The sequence below is a fragment of the Amphiura filiformis genome, chromosome 2 (assembly GCF_039555335.1).
Source record: "Amphiura filiformis chromosome 2, Afil_fr2py, whole genome shotgun sequence".
NCBI classification, from domain to species: Eukaryota; Metazoa; Echinodermata; class Ophiuroidea; order Amphilepidida; family Amphiuridae; genus Amphiura; species Amphiura filiformis.
Genome location: NC_092629.1, coordinates 19,895,370 through 19,918,311, shown reverse-complemented (window position 1 = coordinate 19,918,311; position 22,942 = coordinate 19,895,370). Strand labels below are relative to the sequence as shown.

At 37.8% G+C, this 22,942-nt stretch overlaps 1 protein-coding gene across 1 annotated transcript in view; it reads left to right on the top strand.

Annotated features, from left to right (window-relative positions):
- Nucleotides 1-22,942, top strand: part of LOC140145965 (extracellular matrix organizing protein FRAS1-like) — a 141,387-nt gene that overhangs the window by 34,372 nt on the left and 84,073 nt on the right. Inside the window, exon 6 of the mRNA XM_072167702.1 lies at nucleotides 15,643-15,882. Coding sequence (XP_072023803.1) covers nucleotides 15,643-15,882 — 240 coding nt within the window. The remainder of the gene's footprint in view (nucleotides 1-15,642; nucleotides 15,883-22,942) is intronic.

Sequence of the window (22,942 nt, the reverse complement as noted above, 5' to 3'; positions counted from 1 at the left end):
TCTTCTTCTTCAAATTCTTCTTCTTCTTCAAATTCTTCTTCTTCTTCTTCTTCTTCAAATTCTTCAAATTCTTCTTCAAACACATCTTACAAAGGCCCGGAGCCTACTTATGGGCCTTACCCCGTAGAATATAATTTTGCCCATCTTGGCCCCAGAGGTCAAAGGTTATGGGCCCCAGGGGCCAAATGTAAAAATACAAAGCATGCCATTTCTCATCAAATAAAGCAGCCTCAGGGCCCTGAGTTGGTACACTGATAGCCTCAGGGGTACTCTATATTAACAAGTATACATGAGCGCCATATGTCTTATATTATGGGCACAGGGCCCTAAATATTATGTCATTGTGACACACATATGGGCCATAAGTTGTAGATGTGATTTCTGCCCATTTTAGCCCCAGTTGTACAAGGCCGGGGCCCCAGGCCCAAATGTTAAAACAATGTTCCTCAGCAAATGAATTATCTACAGGGCTCAGATTTGGTACACTAATGGGTCTTCAGGATTATATTATTATATGTATAATGAGCCCCACATGTCACATAATATGAGCCCAGTTCCCCAAACTCTAAAACATAGGGCCGGTCGTTACTCAGTTATTAGAGAGCTTGCGAAATGGAGTTACTTTAACTTTAACTTTAACGTCTAGAGGATTATAGAGGATTAAAGCCGCTTGAAGTTAAAGTTAACGCCAGAATCTATAGTGTGCCGTAAATTATGATGAAAATACGTCATAATTAAAACAATGGTTTGCATATTTCCTCATAGACTACATAATTACCACTTATGTATTGTCTAGTTAATAGACCAATTATCAGTGGACTTCGGTTGTATATATAAAATGCGCACGTGACATCTACAAGTCGCCATACCGTATTAAACGATATAAGGTACCCGGATGTACATAAACTCCCCGTGCAAAAGTATAGGGGAAAATGACAGGTCGCAAGGAAAATTGCTTTTGCAAAATAGTGGCATTGATTGCAAAGGGTAAAATAACTTGACCCGAAAGATAAACTCTTTATTAACGTTTTCCATCACGGAAAAAAAAAAACTACGGAAAAGCTACATATAGGTGATTTACAAACTTATATTTGATAACTTCCGTGCTAAATGGGCGTGCCAATTGGCCATATCTATGACGTAGTGCTGGTTTCATACTATCATGCTGCTTGCCGCCGACCGGCGTGACACACGCGCATTGTAGACAAACAGACACAATCAAGACTTGTGAATGGTTGATAAGTCATGCCTCTTGTCGCAACGGCATGAAAGTGTGAAAGGGGACAAGGTCAGAACTGTGCAGGCGGCGGATGACATGATCGAGCCGGCAACTTGTGAAACCGCCCGGCCGTATGGCATTTTCCAATATAGAGGGTATCATTACTACGTCATTGGTGTGATTGCTCATGCATACAATTCCTCCACATAGGCTGTTTAGCTTATTCATGAAAGTGGCCTCTTGACATGATATAACAGTAACCTTTATGTCATTAGTGAGGCCCACTTACAATGTTCAACACAAAGTGAACAATGCTATAACTTGAAGGACAAACAAACGAACACCGCCAAATTCGACTGACGTGTGTACAACGTGGGAAGCTATGGGGAAATTGAAGACTCGCTCTCTGATCATGCATGTGTTTATGGTTCGGTTAGCGGTTACTTAGCAACTCTCGTTCCGCTTGGGTTTATTGCATACACTCTATAGTCGGTTAATATTGTGGGGTTCATTATCGAACCCCAACGGTTTTAGCTTGTATTTATATTATTTATCAACATAGGCCTATTTGTTTGTGATATTTCAAGCGTTTTAAATTTTCAAAATAATCCCATTCAATTACACGGTTGAGGATGAAAATTTACTGAATTTAGAGAATGCAATGCGGCCACCACCTGGAACTGTGGTCGCAATTTCAGTGATTGACAGTGAGGAAACACGAACATGGCACTGGCCATCTGGTCACGTGCGCATTTATATATGCGCATTTATATATACAACCGAAGTCCACTGATTATTGGAAATCTAATTTGGTTTGGGTAAAAACATGCCACATGATGCTAAAAATTACTGATTGAATCAGATCAAAATAAATTTTGTTCCAAACGTCACACTTGTTATATACATTTGTGTGTGCTCATGACGTACACCAAATCAGCTTGCGGAACCAAGTTTTTGGCTTGACTTCAACGCCAAGGGGATTAAGTTCCAGTAAAATGGACTGATTTTACGGGACCCAGCAGTGTAGTGAACTTCTGCGAATTGCAGCTACTGTGAACATTTTTTACAACGTTGCGTGTCTTATAATTACACCTCTATATAACCAAATATGTTTGTACTGTTCAGGTATTTTATTTAATTATTATTTTATTCATTTAGGCCTACATTATGTACTCCAATTCAGCAGAAAGCTGGTCTAACATGTGCCACGCTATTATACGCATATTATAGGCCTATGGGTATTGTATGTCAACCAAATTATTCATTATTAAAAGAGGAGGCCTATTTGTTACAAAAAAATATGTTGGTTGAAATTCAAAATTCTGGGAGTTTTTAAAGAACAAAATGAGGATCATTCGGGGAGATATATTTAATTCGATCAGAATGCAAAGAGGAGGTGGTGATGGTGGTGGGGGGGGACTAGGGAGAGCAAACAGATAAAATGGGCTTGTGTCCTGATGGAAATATAAAATTGACAAAGCTGACGTTTACTGGAATAATAATTGAGCTTTTATTATAATAATCCGGGACAATAATATAGGCATATCACAAGAATATTTAATTGAAACATGTTTAGAAGTATAATATTAGCGTATAGCTCATAACATAGGCCTAATTCCCATTGCATTGGTCATCGCCAAGAGATGTAATCCATGTTTATTCAAACCATGGAAATAGTAGATGAGAAGGAATCACAACTAACCATCATCAAAGTTCCAAACACATTGCCGACATGTACATTGACGTTTCTATACACGTCAACCGCTATAGTTATATCATAATCCTCGGGATTATATCCCAACACGATGGTCATCGGTGACGTAACATTTCTATGACATGACATTTCCAATTCTAAAGCTGCAGTCAAGCGACCAATGCTTATGGACTAAATGCGGCCTTGTGAGCAGGAAAGGGCGGGAAATATGAATGCATTATGGGACAGATGGGATAACATAGCCAAAAATATTGCCTTGTGGGAAGGATGTATTACCAAAATCGGAAGTAGAAAGTCATATATTTGAAACATTTAGGGGCAAATTTACCTATGTGGGCGGTCTGGGGCACATGTGAAGGCAATTTGATAGAATTGATTTTCCGTTTGTCTTATGATAGAATCTGTTCCCATTTTTCGGAAACAATCGGAACAACTTGTTTTATACCTTTACATTTTAATTAAATTTGGGGTCGGCGAAAATACGATTATCCTTACAAAATGTAAAACTTTTTCTGCCGAAAGCAGTATGTATTCGAATTGGAACATGAAACACGACTATTGGGCGAAATAATGGCCGGATTGCCATGACAAATCATTCTGTCAAGTACATTTGGGCTACGTTTTCCATGTTGCCACGAAGTTCTTACAGTACAAAATGCTCAATAAGTCTGCATTTCGGGCTAATGAATTATGCATTAAAAAAAAAAATGGCAGGGACGGTCATAAATTCTTTATACGGGGTTGTAGTAAAATGTTTGCCTTGAAGAGTGATTATAAAATGTTTGACTTGATTCTGGACTTTGAAAAGAATATAAAGCTTTGAATGTGTGAAGTTTTTATTGTTTTAAAGAAGTTAATCTGAAATAAGGTATCTGTGAAGGATTTTACGGATATTTAGAGGGCCTGCACCCCCCGTCTTACAAAAATGTCGAATTATTTTGTGAACGGTACCTAAATAGTTCAGCCTGATACGAATATTTAGGGGAGACCGGGGCAAAGTGGAACACGGGGCAAAGCGGAATCATCAGTCGGCTGCGGAGCAGGTGACTACAAGCTCCTATTTTTGGCTGCATCCTTTTTTGTACTTTGTGTACTTAACCCTCTATCTTTTTAACCAAATATCCCACAGAGTCGTGCGATATGTCAAACTTTTCCTCTGGTCATAAGGAACAAAAAGTCAGTGGTCACATCTATGTAGGATCATTGGTTAATGAGATATAGTCACTTTTTTGTACTTTGTGTACTTAACCCTCTATCTTTTTAACCAAATATCCCATAGAGTCGTGCGATATGTCAAACTTTTCCTCTGGTCATAAGGAACAAAAAAGTCAGTGGTCGCATCTCTGTAGGATCATTGGTTAATGAGATATAGTCACTTTTTTCTACTTTCTGTACTTAACCCTCTATCTTTTTAGCCAAATATTCCACAGAGTCGTGCGATATGTCAAACTTTTCCTCTGGTCATAAGGAACAAAAAGTCAGTGGTCACATCTCTGTAGGATCATTGGTTAATGAGATATAGTCACTTTTTTTCTACTTTCTGTACTTAACTCTCTATCTTTTAACCAAATATCCCACAGAGTCGTGCGATATGTCAAACTTTTCCTCTGGTCATAAGGAACAAAAAAGTCAGTGGTCACATCTCTGTAGGATCATTGGTTAATGAGATATAGTCACTTTTTTGTACTTTGTGTACTTAACCTCTATCTTTTTAACCAAATATCCCACAGAGTCGTGCGATATGTCAAACTTTTCCTCTGGTCATAAGGAACAAAAAGTCAGTGGTCACATCTCTGTAGGATCATTGGTTAATGAGATATAGTCACTTTTTCTACTTTCTGTACTTAACCCTCTATCTTTTTAACCAAATATTCCACAGAGTCGTGCGATATGTCAAACTTTTCCTCTGGTCATAAGGAACAAAAAAGTCAGTGGTCACATCTCTGTAGGATCATTGGTTAATGAGATATAGTCACTTTTTCTACTTTCTGTACTTAACTCTCTATCTTTTTAACCAAATATCCCACAGAGTCGTGCGATATGTCAAACTTTTCCTCTGGTCATAAGGAACAAAAAGTCAGTGGTCACATCTCTGTAGGATCATTGGTTAATGAGATATAGTCACTTTTTGTACTTTGTGTACTTAACCCTCTATCTTTTTAACCAAATATCCCACAGAGTCGTGCGATATGTCAAACTTTTCCTCTGGTCATAAGGAACAAAAAGTCAGTGGTCACATCTCTGTAGGATCATTGGTTAATGAGATATAGTCACTTTTTTCTACTTTGTGTACTTAACCCTCTATCTTTTTAACCAAATATCCCACAGAGTCGTGCGATATGTCAAACTTTTCCTCTGGCCATAAGGAACAAAGAAGTCAGCGGTGGCATATCTGTAGGATCATTGGTTAATGAGATAGAGTTACTTTTCCAATTTTGTGCATTTAACCCTCTATCTTTTTAACCAAATATTCTAGAGAGTCGTGCGATATGTCAAACTTTTCGTCTGGTCATAAGGAACAAAAAATTCAGTGGTCGCGTATCTGTACGATCATTGGTTAATGAGATATAGTCACTTATTGTACTTTGTGCACTTAACTCTGTATCTTTTTAATAAAATATCCTACAGAGTATCCAAATATTCTAGAGAGTCGTGCGATATGTCGAACTTTTCCTCCGGTCATAAGGAACAAAAAGGTTGATTGGCGCGAGGTTCATATTGGTGCGTATGCACCAAATATGTATCTTGTAAACCTTACGTTTTGCCTTGCTTGCTTCGTAATCCTGTTTGGGCTGGACAAAAAATATGTTCCACTTTCCCCGATTCCACTTTCCCCCGATCTCCCCTAGGTACGGTAATATTCGTCTTAAGCTTACTGATTTTCTTTATTTTATTACTAGTATATTGTGAAAAACCATGTAGCTGTGGTGTTAGCTCAATATGCTAGGAAAATATTATAACCGATGACCCCATGTTGAATTTGGCTAAATCAGCTGTATTTTTGCTGATAAAATAGCACGTACTCGATCGACATCCGCCATCTTGTATTTAAAATGCCTAGCAACTGTCACTCAAACTTACGATGTGTCAACTGCCGTTCACTTTTATACAGGGATTGAATACGAGTGTCACGGCCCGGGGTTTAGTGTGCATTCAAATCCTTACTAGCCGTCGGAAATGATTGCAAATTACACATTTGTAATCATTTTGACCACAAAATATGATGTGAAACACAGGTAAGCAATGAGAACAAGTCCTACATTTGAAATTTGTAGCTTACTACAACCTGAGACTAGCATTGACTAGTCTCAGCTGCATGTACTCATCTGAATTCCTACTGACTGAAGACAGCCTGAAGACATAATCATAATTCATATACATGTCAGATGTATAATTGTATTGGCAAATATCCACAAAAGCGTTCATTATCAATTTATTTTGATAAATTGTCACATTTTATGCCATGTATTATATTCTTAAAACTAACCGGTGGATTTGCGAACAATTTGTCGCAATAAATGACGTTCGCGGTGAAACGGTGGGCCAAAATGGGTTATATTTGGTAATATGCACACGAATGGTCAAATTAATAGAAAAATACCTGTGATAAATTTATCTGTACACATTGTCGCACTCCGAGTGACGTATGGTATATTTGCAACCCTGTGGTGGATTTGCGAACAATTTGTCGACATAAATAACGTTCGTGGAGAAACGGTCGCCCAAAATGCATTATTTTTGGTAATATGCAGACGAATGGCCAAATTAATAGAAAAATACCTGTGATAAATTTATCTGTACAAATTGTCGCACTCCGAGTGACATATGGTATATTTGCAACCCTGCTGTGGATTTGCGAACAATTTGTTGACATAAATGACGCTTGCGGAGAAATTATTAGAAAAAAAGATTTGCCTAGGCCTGTCCTCCATGCTAGGCAGGGTCTTAGGCAGGATCAGAAGGTTTGGGTGTGTAAATTTAAAAACTGGGTGTGTAAATTTAAAATTTATGTACAAAGTGGGCAAAAACTGGGTGTGTATATTCCTGCATTAAATACATCAGAATTATTACCATTGCAAGATGGCTTAAATAAAGCTAGTTCACCACGTAAACTTGTATGGCTCAAAATTCGGACCGCTCGCCATTAAGTTTACTGTCATTGCGTATTTTGAAATTGTTGACGTTTTAATGATCCCCGATTTCCGGTTGATTATTTTAGCTGTGTCACGTCACGCGCATGACGCTGGTGGTAACCAGCCTAGCCTAACTTCAGTAAAAAAATACGATCGCCGATATCGATGTGATGGATGTGATGTGGGACTTGCATAGGATTACACAGAGATATTTCGTGCCAAAATTTGACCATTTGTAGGCAAGTTGGCCTTACTTTGTCTGCGTTGTGTGAAAAGGACAGTCTTAAGTAAGTATACGTGCAACGCTTTTGATGTTTTGGGAGACAGTGAGGGATCCGAAACAGCGGGTGGCGGAGCTTATTCTTGACTGTTTAATATTCATTCAATACGCTGCCTTACGGTAATAGTCTTATACGATGGACAGATAGTATCAGTTTGTGAATGAGGACATCGTATAAGTTCCTTGTACTAGGCTTAAAGCTAGCATTTCAAGTATCTCTTATGGCAAATAACAGATGGTGCCCGCTGGAATCTCTTGAGGCATTGTCTTTTTTAAAGACATTTCTTGTTTTAAAGTATCTTTAGTCGAAAATATAACGTATTTTGATTAAATTTCCCAATATTTGTATTGTTTTGACTTCTCTGCATCTGAAAATGCAGAAATCTGTTGCAAATGTTTATAAAATCCAGTCTAAATGAACGTTAAAAGTGCGCTTCATCAACTAAGGTCACAACAACCGGTTCAAAATTTGTTTGTGCGCAAAGATTTATCGCTATGAATTTCCAGTTATGCTACCAAATCACGCTGATGGCGGCAATATGAATGTCCTCAAAAGGGAATTTGTTGAGTCCTCTTCCTTTGTAATGAAGAATAGATAAGCGGGATTAGTCACAGGCGATCGATTTCGTTGTGATTCCTTCTCATCTACTATTTCCATGTTCAAACTAAGCGCCTATTGTAATAAGTGTTACCAACAAACCACTTCAGCAAACAAAAGGGAGAAATTTGATTCAGTCGCTTTTACATGCCCTTCTTTTGATCACCCATTGATACACTTCCCCTAGTTTAAACAACAAGACGCTGTTGGTACAGAAACCAATCTGACGTTCGCGTTGAAGTGAAGTTGAGCAAGAAATCGAATCGATATTTTTGAAGTTGCCGTTAAAGTTCCAGTAACTTCATTCCGCAAGCTCTCTATTAATACAGCTTCAACGCCCTGCCTGAATATACTGACATCACTTGAGAATTATACTTTAACATATGTACATGAGCTCCATAAGGGATCATGTCACTAAATGCACGCAGTTTCTGTGTGCAATTTTGCTGATTATAGTGCAAGATTGCACAATGGGACAATGCTAATTGCACGATGGTAATAACATCGTGTACTGGAAATTGCTGCATAGCACTGGCACGCAGGAGGAGGTTGACCTATAAATGACTGTGAACTGGTCTCCCTCCTAATAGGGTAGTAATTACCTCAGGGAGTTCACAGTCAGTACAACACAAGCCAGTGATCATGATGCAGTCATGTCTACAGTAGAATTCAATTCGACCTTTGCAGGACTTAAACCCCATTAAAAGCTATTAAACCAAGATAACACTCATTGAAAACAGCTCAACTGATTAAATCATATCTTCTCTGGTTAAATACACACAACATATGTGTCTGCTTTACACGTAAAATGGAGCAATGAGCTGGGATTATACTTTCAGTTGGGTGAACGATTATAAAGCGAGCGCTAGAGAACAATTGTGTGTGGTCTTTGTTTACGAAATGAGACAATACGTGCTTATTGTTAACCAGCGTTCTTGAAAATGAGAAACATGGTGGTTTGCAGACTTTAACACGGTTTGGAAATAATTTCTTCATGTTTTTGGTGTTATCTGTCGTTTACATATCCTTCCTAAAACACCAAAGTACGCATATTTCCAAACATCTAAATTAGCTAAAAATTTAGGACATGTTACAAAACTATATTGTCTAGAATTTTAGAAGAGTACTTTTAATATTGGCCGGTCATTTTTCACACAGCGACGTTAACTAGGCAATGTACTATTACCTATAACATTAACTAAAACACCAAAGTACGCATATTTCCAAACATCTAAATTAGCTAAAAATTTAGGACATGTTACAAAACTATATTTTCTAGAACTTTAGAAGAGTACTTTTAATATTGGCCGGTTATTTTTCACACAGCGACGTTAACTAGGCATATCCCCATACTTTTAACGTAGGCTATTTGTAGAGGTCACGCGTCAATGGGAAAGAGCACTGTGTATTGTGTATAGGAAAACGGACAGTAACTGCAGTATGTATTTGACACATGTGTGTGATGATGTTGTCATTCTCAGAATTTTATTCTGTAAAGCCAAATTATTATATTTTTGCGTGAATATGCCTATACTAACCAGAAAACATACACATTCATTCTTAATGTTTTAAAACATACATTTTTATTTTACACATGGATACAAAGGTACATTGTATTTTATAGTATGAACATGGTTTTCTTTCCAAATGTTCTACATTTCCCAAAATCTTGATCTTGAATGATTACTATCAAGCAATAATTTGAGCATTGTGTGACCCATAAGTGTTAGGGGGCCTATATATAGAACCAGTTTTATGGACCCATGTTATTTTTACATTAATGCTCTTTGGGGACATCTGTTGGCACTTTACTTCAGTATATTTTAATTTTGGATTATTCCATCTAAATTGTACCGAATCAATGTGATTTGATGATAAAAAATATTATGACCCATATAGGCCTATACATAATTTATATTGGATAAAAGTAGAAGGCATTTCATTTGATGCAATGAATGGACTGTGATTGCAAAAAACAAAAAAACAAAAAAACAAAAAAAAACAAGAAAACAAACGAACAAACCAAAAAGTACACGTGTTTATGGAGTTGACGTGCGAGCACTTGTATTTTGTCTACATTTTGAGTCACATTTAGATTTATAAATGATTCTGTACACATATCATAAAAATATTGCAAAGTAAGGTTTGTAAAAACATTTGGTATGTAGGCATAAAAGCAGTAAATTGATTAATAAATTAAACATTTTAAATGCTGTCTCTGTTGACTTTAAAGAACTAACACTTTATTTTGTTGATACGTTAAAATTGACCCCAACATAATTATGACTATCGTCTTACCTTCGTAGAGTGGTTGTCTCTTGTTACACAGCCGTGACGTTAGTCACGGCTGTGTCTTTTTTCTTACAGGTTCTTTCTTCTTTCTTTCTTTCTTCTTTCTTCTGCCGACCACTACATTTGCTCTAGCACTTACATGCTTGTACCGATTTTGACCTAACTTGGTCACAACCATCATTGACCATGCCCCTATATGTCATATGAAACTCGTGGGGTCAAAGGTCAAGCAGGGGTCATAGGGGTCAAAAACGTGATTTCAACTCAAAATGCTTCTTCTCTCACAGATTACGTAGAAGAGTGACACCACTTGCACACATGCATTGTTATTATCCAGTGTCTATGGGGTCCTCACAGATTTGGGGTCAAAGGTCAATAAGGAGTCACTTCCGGTATAAAACGAAAACCTTCAAAAATTTTATTTGCTAAGAAAAACATAGGACAGTAACGGTATGTTTACAAATAAATTGTAGTTACTCTGTGCATATGTGGTATTTTTTTATTCAGGGTCAAAGGTCATTAAGGGGCTACTTCCGGTATAAAACGAAATTCCTTTAAAATGCTTCTTCTCCCACAAATTACGTATGACAGTGACGCTACTTGCACACATGTGCATTGTTATTACCCAGTGTCTATGGGGTCCTCACAAATTTGGAATCAAAGGTCATTAAGGGGTCACTTCCGGTATAAAACGAAAAACCTTCAAAATTTGTTATTTGCTAAGAAAAACATTGAGAGTGATGGTATATTCACACGTGAATTGTGTTTACTTATTGTACATGTGGTATTTTTTCATTTGGGGTCAAAGGTCATTAAGGGGTCACTTCCGGTCTGAGACGAAAAACCTTCAAAATGCCCCTTTCTGCCACAAATAACATAGCAAAGTGGTGCCACGTGCACCCATGCATTGACATTAGCCAATGTCTATGGGCGTTTTCATATATTCTGGGGTCAAAGGTCATTAAGGGGTCACCACAACACGGCTGTGTTCGTGGTCTTAGACCACAGCTAAGTCTAGTTTATTTTTGGGTATCATTATTTTATGTATTAAAAGACAATTATCATCATTCCCAAATTCATGTTAATGAATGTATTGCTATTATAATATAAAGATACAGTAAATTTCTTAGTGCAATACCTATAATAAGGAATGCATAACTCAAAAAGTCTATTTAGGTGGGATAATATAAAGCATAAAATAGATAATTAACACAGTTTGTATTTTATAACAAACTAACAAAAATTATCATATAATAACATTAAATCATATTCTGTGGTAAAACCATATACCCTATATTGTAAAACATAGGCAAACTGTTTAGACTTGGCAGCCAAATCTGAGAATGTGCACTGGGAATATATTTTGATAGGGAAGGTTAAGCACAAGGTCAACTCCTACTTCCAACTCCAGATTACCTTTGGGAAAAGGGCCATAATGGGCCAGATAATTGCAGGCTACAGTGTGTTTGATACAAAGCCCAACTGCACGATGATATTTCAATACAGGCATTGTGCAATATTGTCCAATGAATTGCGCATTGATTTGCGTGCATTTAGTGACATGACCCCTAAGTCAAATATTATGGGCTCCAGGGCCCCAAATGTTAAAACAAAGCGCCGACCGTTTCTTATAAAATAAAGCAACTTCAGGGCTCAGAGTTTGCACCTCGTTGTCGAAGTGATGATGTAACAGGATTAATTACCATAGTGTTACGAGTCGTACTGACTAAAGGCCAAAATCACCTCTTACCCAAATTCACTCGAATTCACAACACAAATACACTTTTTGATTAAGTTAACAGAATCTAAGTCTTTAATTGAAAGTAAAGATATGATTGGTACAATATATGACAACAAATGCATATACAAAAATAATCACACAATCACAATAATATTTTAACTACTCAGTACTTAACCAGCAGTCTTCTTGTAGGTGATCATAGAGTTCTTGTAATGTTCTGGACGGCTGCTGATGTAAATCACTTGTCCGGCGAAAATCAGCGAAGTCCTTTGTACACTTGCAGATCCTTGCGTATAAAATCCTCACACAAAAATGGTGCTGCTTTCTCCAAACATTTATCTCATTGCGCTGCTTTCTCCAAAACTGGTGCTATTTCCACCTTTCACACAATATATCCATAAAGAAGGACTGCGATGCAGTTGTCCCCACTTATATTGACAGTTGTATGTATTTAGGACGCTATTCACAAGGTACCATAGCGTTTACAACAAATAATTGAATTACAAAGTTCTTAAAATAGAAAAGTCTTAAGATTTCCCTTTAAAATTTCTGTAGATCCAGCAGTCCGAAGTTGTCTTGGCAAAGAGTTCCAGGCATTTGCCGCGACAACTTTGAAACTTCGATCACCAACAGTAACCAATTCAGACATCGGTATCACAAGCCGATTTGTGTCTATGGCTGATCGAAGGGGCCGGGATGGAACATAAACAGTGAATTGTTCAGCGATGTACTTAGGAGCTAAGTTATTTTAAAAAATGCCTTGTGAATAGTGCAATCTGGTTGTAGTGCAGGGCGAGCTATTCAAAATTTGTATTGCTCTATTGCTATGGTAGTTAATCCGATTATTACGTAACTTCGAAAGCGTATAATGAGCCCCATATGTCATATATTATGGGCCCCATTTTTCGCCCAATTGGGCCACTTTTTTAATTCCTTTATTTATACGAGAGTGTAACCCACATTAAATTAAAGCTTGTGCATTGGAATTTACTTTTTACACAATTTTCGCCCAATTGGGCGACTTGTTACAATTTCTTTATTTCAGATTAAGTGCTACGAGAGAGCAACCTACATTAATGTAAAGCTTGTGACTCGCCCAGTTGGGTGCCTTTTAATTATTTCTTTATTGTAAATTATACGAGGTTGCAACCTGCATCAAATTAAACCATGTGACTTGGACGTGCACTTTTTACACATTTTCCACTCAATTGGGCGACCTTTTACAATTTCATTTTTATTATATCCTCAAAAAATAAGGACTAAAAGTTTGTGAACACCGATAACATGCGGGTATAGCCGTATTGTGTACAAATATAAGGCCCTCTAGTTATACCCGCGAAGCATGAACGGGTATATTTATACCCGCATGCGAAGCATGAACGGGTATATTGCCATTCTGTGGTTTCTTCTCCTTCTCCTCCTCCTCCTTCTCCTATCAAACACATCATTCTGTCAAGGCTAGCGCTAAAACTACAAGGCCCCCAGGGCCCATATGTGGTACACCTATGGGCCCTACCCCGTGGAAGTGCCTTTGCCCATCTTGGCCCCAGAGGTCAAAGGTCACGGGCCCCAGGGGCCCAAATGTGAAAATACAAAGCACGCCATTTCTCATCAAATGAAGCAGCCTCAGGGCCCTGAGTTGGTCCAGTGATAGCCCTAGGGGTACTCTATATTTACACATATCCAAGAGCCCCATATGTTATATATTATGGGCCCCAGGGGCCCAAATGTTTAAATATGGTGCAACAGATTGACAAGCCTAGCTCTAAAAGTACAAGATCACTGGGGCTCATGTATGGCATAGGTATGGGCCCTAAGTTGTAGATGTGCCTTTTGCCCATTTTGGCCCCAGATTTACAAGGCTAGGGGCTCCAGGGGCCCAAATGTTAAAACAAAGGGCCGGCCGTTTCTCAGCAAATAAAGTAGCTACAGGGTTCAGATTTGGTACACAGATAGGTCTTTAGTATCATATTGTCATATGTATATATAATCTCCATATGTCACATAATATGGGCCCCAGGGCCCAAACGCTAAAACATAGGGCCGGCCGTTACTCAGTGAATAAAGCAGCTACAATGCCCAGCTTGAGTTTACTGATAGCACTTGAAAATTATACTTCAACATATGTACATGAGCCCCATAAGTCAAATATTATTGGCCCCAGGGCCCCACATGTTAAAACAAAGGGCCGGTCGTTTCTCATCAAATAAAAGCAGCTTCAGGGCTCAGAGTTTGTACACAGATTGCACCTGAGAATTATATTGTTATATGTACATATGAGCCCCATATGTCACATAATATGGGCCCCAGGGCCCCAAACGCTAAAATATAGGGCCGGCCATTACTCAGTAAATAAACCAGCTACAGTGCCCAGCTTGAGTCTACTGAGAGCACCTGAGAATTATACTTCAATATATGTTCATGAGCCTCGTAAATCAAATACTATGGGCCCCAGGGCCCCAAATGTTAAACCAAAGGGCCGGTTGTTTCTCATCAAATAAAGCAGCTTCAGGGCTCAGAGTTTGTACACAGATTGCACCTGAGAATTATATTGTTACTAACACCCACCCCATACACGTAGGACTAAACAGATCCACAGAGAATAGTGTAATTATAATATAGATGACATCAACGTTAAGGCTGTTCCAGTAAAATCACATACCCATTGGCTGTTCCATTTAATTTACATACTCCCTCTGAAATGGCCACAAAATGGGCTGTTCCATTTAATTTACATACTCCCTCTGAAATGGATGTTCTTTATTTTAAGTGGTACGAGAGTGCAACCTACATTAAAATAAAGCTTGTGAATTGGACTTTCAAATTTTCCACATTTTTCACCCAATTGGGCTACTTTTTACAATTTCTTTTTTTTAAGTGCTACGAGGGTGCAACCTACATTATATTAAAGCTTGTGACTTGGACTTGCACTTTTTACACATTTTCCGCCCAATTGGGCGGCTTTTTACAATTTCTTCATTTTATGTCCTCAGCAAATAAGGACTATAAGTTTGTCTATACCGATAACATGCGGGTATAGCCGTATTTGTGAACAAATATAAGGCCCTCTAGTTTGATTTGTTATTACTTTTGGAAAATGTTTGTTTGTTTTGATCATGTTGATTTGACCCTGAAAGTGTTTAAACATTTACTATAATATTGTATACACATTGCTTCTGTATTTTGTTGCATGTTAATGTTGTGTGTTGTGACCTAGCTTCATTTGCCTCTGTAGTGTATTAGCGTGTCTCGTGTTCATTTCACGTATATTGATATAATTCCCGCCCGTTTGTCCCGTTTGGCTGTGTGGGTCACTTTACTAATTTTTGGTATTGTAAAATTGTTTTTACAAACTTGCTTTTTTATTTTGCTTATGATCATGTTTTATATTGAATTATATACGTACATTTAATTATTTGCATATTTGGTTAATCACCGCTATCATATCGTTATCATTCCGTTACTCTGATCAATGTTTGTATAAGTTCAAACTTATTCTAATGCTTCTCTTCTCATGTACGTTATTTGTTATCAATTTGAATTTTGAATATGTATACTTTCTGGCTAATATTGTTTGACTATGTAAGACGGTTTGAAGCCTAAGCATAACTTATGGGTTAATATAAAAGTATTCTTCTTTTTCCTCTTGTCTCCCTTTTTGACAGCCTTTTCCACTGCAGGTATAACTGCCATCACTGATACGGATTACACAATCGACGCAAGCCCAGTTACTGTTACAGCCCCGGCTGGAATGATTTCAGTAACAGCTACATGTGACCTTGTAGAAGGTATGAAAGCGTTTGAAATATCTATCGATGAAATGATCGGCACCTACACACTCGGCACTCCTTCTACGGCCACAGTATGGATATTAGATTGCCCAGCTACACCAGCAGCTACTCCAGGTAGGTACACATGACTGCCCTTACACATGACTGTAGTGTGGTCACTTATTGATACTCGCCTGTTGTGTAGAGCGTTAATATGATGCCGGATCAGTGACCAATTTAATGGCGGAACCCCTTTATTCGAAACAATGGTACCACTTTTATGAATAGCATGTCGCAACTTCTAATCGGCATCAAACGAACAAAAGATTATATAATCTATTGCGACTCTATTTCTATTTAAAACCTCTTTGGGTACACCTATTTAATGACATATTAATCCGGGAGGTCACTCAAATAGTAAAGTGATATTCATGTGAGGACACACCTTTCAACATGGGGTCTTTCGGGGAAAATTGTGTGAAAAATATTTAATAAACTTTTTCAGGGGTTTTCAGAGAGAATCGAGAAAAAATTTCGGTGAGGATTTTATTAAATAAATGAGTCTTTGTGGGGCAAAAGAGAACAATATGGGATGGGGGCCAATGAATGCAAAATATGTGGTGTGGCAGATAATATTAGGAGGTCTTAATCAGTGGCGTCGCCAGGATTTTGGAACCGAACACAACTTGTAAATTTACCGACGGAAATATTTTTTGCCGACGGAAGTTGTGATTTGTTGACCCAATTTTTTTTTGCATGGTTTGAAAAAGTGAAGAGCAAAAAAAAAAAAAAAAAAAAAAGGATTATAGGCGGTGCCAACATAAAAACACAAAATTTTTATGTAAAATTCAATTTCATTCACGATTTGTCATCATTTTTTTTTTTACAATTCTCACTTTTTTCTGTCACCCTGCGTAAAAAATAGTCTATTGTTAACCCAATTTTTTTTTTTTTTTCGGCCTTACATTCGCTCCGTATAAAACCACGCCGAGTGATTGTTTTCTCCTTTTTTGTATTGTACTACAAATCGACCAAAGAAATAATGTTGCCATGGGGAAGAACCAAATACAGTACCGATTAAATTTTATTAGCCCGTTTTTTGGGAACAATTTTCGAGATCTTGTACCACAAAACACTGTTATGTTACATTATCGATATCTGGATTGTGGAACGTTAATTTTGATTTCTAACTGCCTACATTATTTCTCAAAAGTATGTCGATTCCTTTACCATTTGAATTTCACTCCAAATTTAAGCTACTTTTGCAAAAATCGAGGTTTTCCCCCGGGGGGGGGGGGCACTCCTTATCTGAAATGGCAGGGATGTGCCTCGGCCATGTTAAAAGTAGGGGGCATTCAGGTCAAATGTACAATTACAAAAATATGGGGTTATTCAGTACACAACCTAAAAAAAATGGGGTCATTCGGTATGAAACTTTGAAAAAAGGATGGTCATTGGGTAACAAATTGTAAAATGGGAGTCAGTGGGTACAGGATTGCCAAAAGAGTATCATTAAGGTTACACGAAGAAACGTATAAAAAACGTATAAAAGACGTATAAATTTGTTCTCTAAAACAGAGTTTTCTCAGTAATCAAATATCGCAGCAAGTTAAATGTTGGTGCATTGGATGTAGCTTAACATTTTTCTTGTGTGTTTATGCAAATTTTTAGAATAACTTTGAAAATCCTTCGTTTAAAGCCGTTTTACGCACCATTTTCACAAGATCAAAAACGCGTTCCATGACGTTTTTTTTCAAATGTGCGCCCCGTATAAAACCACGCAGAGTGATTGTTTTCCTCTTTTTTGTATTGTACTACAAATCGATTAAAGAAATAATGTTGCCATGGGGAAGAACCAAATACAGTACCGATTAAATTTTAAAAGCCTGTTTTTGGGGAACATTTTCGAGAATCTTGCCTGAGAAAAAACTGTTTTGTGAAATTATCGATATCTTGATTACGGGACGTTAATTTAGACATCTGAATACCTACATTATTTCTCAACATTCTGCCAATTGCTATCCCATTTGATTTTCACTCCAAATTGAAGTTAGTATTGCAAAAAAACAGGTTTTTTCTCCATCAGTTCGTTCAAAATTTCAGCGCCGACATGCGTGTTTATTCTAAGAGCCATTGTGCGGACACGATTGTAATCAAGTAATTGCATCCAATTATAGTTATATATCCGCTTCGAGAATAAGCAGTTACGTAAGCTGATGTATGGCCGAGTGGATAGAGCGTTGGACTGGGAATCTGTTATGAACTGTTTTTGTGGGTTCGAGTCCCCGTGTGACTGAAATTTTAGTGCTCAGCACTATGTCGAGTCGTGTGATTTCGGTGTTAAAAGCAAACTTTCACTTGATTTTGTCTCTTGTGTGGGTAAATAATGGGAAAAAAGATGTTTTCATTTTTTTATTTCGTGGGAAGTGGTGAAATCCAAGATGGCCGCCAAAATCCTATAAAACTGACTGACATATGCAAAAAAAGCTATATATCACTCTCAAAATATGCTAAAAATGTAAATTTCAAACACTGGAACTATGTAGGCTTGTGTCAGACACTCAAAGAAAGATTTAATATTTCGGGGTAAGTGGTAAAATCCAAGATGGCCGCCAAAATCCTATAAAACTGACTGACACATGCAAAAAAAGCTATATATCGCTCTCAAAATATGCTAAAAACGTAAATTTCAAACACTGGAACTATGTAGCCTTGTGTCAGACACTCAAAGAAAGATTTAATATTTCAGGGTAAGTGGTAAAATCAAAGATGGCCACCAAAATCTTGTAAACCTGACTGACAAATGCAAAAAAAAAGCCATATACCGCTCTCAAAGTATGCTCAAAATCTAAATTTCAAACACTGGGACTAGCATTGTGTCATGCACTCAAAGATAACTTTAATATTCTAGAATTATGATTATTATTCAATATGGTGACCAAAATGGCTGCTTATATAGGGGCCTATTGCTTAAATGTATATAAATGCATGAGTTTGTTTTTATGATCACGTTTCCAAGTGATTATGTCTTTAAACCAAAAGCACAATGTTTTATATAACCAGACCCCTTGCCAGGTCCAAGATGGACGACATATCAGATACAGTACCTACTCATGACACTAGTGCATGGTTATACACCACTAATAGGCCTGGGCGATGCATGGAAATGATGAACTATTTGTTTGCGTGGCATCTGAAAAGACTGTTTAAAATCACTGTAATTGACTAAGTTATATTGCCAAAAAAGTACATTTTGGGTTTTGATGCTTCGAAATGGTATATTTTTCTCATTATATGACACCTTTTTAGCATATATGCGCCCTATCTAATTAATTGCATCTTTCAGCTTCGAGGGTGCAATGCCATTTTGTTTGCGGTTCAGTGCATTTAAATAAGAAAAGTCTCATTTCAACCTATGTTGAGTTTTTGATCATTTTTGATCATTAAATCATCTAGTTTCACCTGATATTGGTGGCGTTTAACTATATTAAAGCAGGTGAGAGTTCTAAATTTGAGAAAATTTCACCCGAAATCAGCCATTTTGCCATTGACAACAGTGTAATGGGTTTAGGGGTTTAGACTGCGTTATCCTAGATTCACGCCCCTTATCGGGGGTTAGGGCACATTATCTGGGGTTTAGACTGCATTATCCTAGATTCAGGTCCCTTATCTGGGGTTAGGGCACCTCATCTTGGTTTAGATGCCTTATCTGGGATTTAGACTGCCTTATATGGGGTTTGTGTTTCTTATCTAGGGTTTAAGGTGCCGTATTTGGGTTTTTAAACTGCCTTAGGGCTTACGTCCCTTATCTGGGGTTTAGACTGCATTATCCTAGATCCACGTTCCTGATCTGGGGTTAGGGCACATTATCTGGGGTTTAGACTGCATTATCCTAGATTCAGGTCCCTTATCTGGGGTTAGGGCACCTCATCTTGGTTTAGATGCCTTATCTGGGATTTAGACTGCCTTATATGGGGTTTGTGTTTCTTATCTAGGGTTTAAGGTGCCGTATTTGGGTTTTTAAACTGCCTTATCTGGAGCTTACGTCCCTTATCTGGGGTTTAGATGCCTTATCTGGGGTCTAGACTGTGTTATCCCCAGTTAACATCCCTTATCAGTGGTTAAGGCAGCTTATTTGGGGTTTAGACTGCATTATCCTATATTTACATCTCTTATCTGGGGTTAAGGTGCCTTATCTGGAGTTTAGGCTGCCTTATCTGGGGTTTACGTCCCTTATCAGGGGTTAAGGCGCCATATCTGGATTTAGATGCCTAAAGAATGGATCTGGGATTTAGACTGCCTTATGTATGGTTTACATCCCTTTTGGGGGTTGTTACATCCCTTATGGTTTACATCCCTTATTTGGAGCCTTATGGGGTTTAAATGCCTTATCTGGGGTTTGGACTGTGTTATCCTAGGTTTACGTCCCTCATCTGAAGTTAAGGCGCCTTATCTGGGATTTAGATGCCTTATGTGGGATTTAGATGCCTTATCTGGTGTTTACGTTCCTTATCTGGTGCGAAGGTGCCTTATCTGGGGTTTAAACTGCCTTATCTGGGGTTTACGTCTCTTATCTGGGGTTTACGTCTCTTATCTGGGGTTAAGGCGCCCTATCTGGGGTTTAGGTGCCTTATCTGGGGTTTACGACCCTTATCGGGGGTTAACGATCCTTATCTAGAGTTAAGGCACCTTACGTGGGGTTTAGATGCCTTATCTGTGGTTTATGTTCCTTTTTTAGGGTTAAGGCACCTTATTTGGGGTTTGGACTGCTTTATCTGGAATCTATGTCCCTTAATCTGGGGTTACGGCGCCTTATCTGGGGTTTAGATACCTTATCTGGGGTTTAGACTGCGTTATGCTATTAAGGTTAAGGTATCTTAGCCCCAGGTAAGGATCGTAAACCCCTGATAGGGCCGTATAAACCACTAATAAGATAAGATAAAGGCTAAATTCTACATTTTAGTGGTGGTTATTTTTAAATTTTGGTGGCCATCTTGGGATTTAAGGTCCTGTGCTGTTTTAGATGATACCAAAGGACTTTCTTGCACCCGAGATATAGCCAAATTAATTTTCAATGGCGGCCATTTTGAAATTTTGGCAGCCATCTTGGAACGATAGGTCAAAGGCAGTTGTAAATGACTCTATTGGATTCCTTGACCCTGAAAACATGGGTATAGACATCAGAATCGTGCTGCTGGGTGCTTCTCTGACCAAGTTATGGTGATTTTAAGGGATTTTGGCGGCCATTTTGAAAAACGCCCTCTACCAAGAGTTCCCCACACTTTTCGATGGTGCAGACCCCTCTCATTTTATTCAGCGTCCTCAAATCTATAAAGAAACACCTTCAAAACTTCTTGTACTCAACCCTAGAATGGGACTTCCATTCTGTATCCTACTATTACTAAAGCGTAATTTATGAGTAAAATATGGCAAATTTTTAATCACGGCGGCCATCTTGGATTTTAGGCACTAAACGGTCTTTAAAAAAATGAAAACATGTTTTATTTCAATCTTTACCTTCCAATGTAATGAAATCAATTGAGAAATTGCTTTTAACAAACAAATCGCACGACTTCTCCTTTATTCAACATAGCGCTGTGCACTATTTCTTTGTTATTCTTTTTTTCTCATTTTTACTTCCTTTCTTTCCTCTTTTCATTCTCCTTTTCTTTTTTCATTTTTTTCTTTCTTTCTTTCTTTCTTTTCGTTATTTTTCTTTCTCTCTCTCTTTCTTTCTCTTTTTCACTATTTCTTTATTCTTTCTTGCTCCTTTCTTTTTAGTTTTATTTGATTGCTTTGCTAACTGCAGTGAATCGTGATTTAGTTTTTTACACTATATATAATTCAGAAATTTATAGGCCTGCTAAGTCTGTCTTGTTGAATATTCTTCCCAAATTCGATTTGAAAATAATTGCTTTTTGATATTGTTGTTGAATGTTGATGTAATTGTTGTACCCTATTACATTGTAATCAGGGGAATAGCAGCATTGATTTATTTCATCAAAGATATCAAGGCTGTAAATTCAAAATCAACACATTTTCCAGGGCGTAGCTGGCATCCGACCCGGCATGCCGCCCCTCATGACCCCCCCCCCCCCCTCACGAGCTCCGGGCACGAGCTAAAGCCAAGTTTCATGTCTTGACCGTGGATCGATATTCTATTGTAAGTAGGCCTACGTCCCTGTACACATGTCCAATTTCTGCATGGCTGTTTCTGTTATGAACTTACGCCCCTCTGAAATCCAGCGCATGAAAAACTCTCGGCTAACCTTAAGGGCTGGGGTATGAACGTTTGGACAGTATTTATAAACTTTATAAATCTGATGATTTATACTTAACGTGTATGTAGGTGGGATGAAATGCCGACGATCAATTGAAAATTTTGACCTTTCGTATTGAAGATATGGATTTTTTTTCCCAAAACACCAAAAAAAATTAGGTCTTTTTGGGAAAAAAATCTATATCTTCAATATGAAAGGTCAAAATTTTCAATTGACCGTCGGCTTTTCCTCCCTGCTACATACACTTTAAGAGTATATCATTAGATTTATATAATTTACTTCGAGGACTGTTATATATCAAAAAATTGAAAAAATATCAAATTTTTATAATTTGTCATACAATTTGTATTATATTGTGATTTTCAAAAAATGAAAATTATTTGATATGAGAAAGACATTCTTCGTATTCAGAATGCAATTCGATAGGTCTGAGGTGCTCTCATGTCCCACAAAAAATACTGTCGAAACGCATTAAACGCTCATTTTAGATCCCTTAAGTACACATAAATAAGTGCCAAACTGCGAAAAAACAACTTGGCCACCTTGGAAATTTGAGAAATCTTATTATTTCTGGAGGAGAACACAAATACCACCTAAATTGGGGGAATTAAAAAGGGGGGTCATTGGGTAGCAGGAAATAGAAAAAAGAGGGTCATTGAGTACATGAATTTTTTTTAAAGGGGTCATTGGGTAATAGGTAGGACCATAACACAAAAAAGGGGGTCATTGGGTAGGCCTACAAGCCGGTTTGAAAAAGGGGGTCTATCCCGAGGCACATGATGCATATCTGTTATGGAAGTGCCCCATCGATACCTCCGACATTTACAGCGGTGATGAGATTGTTTATCATAAGAGCCTGGTATGCACTATTCCCTAATAGTCAGTTTGAGATCAATCGATTTCATAGGTCACTC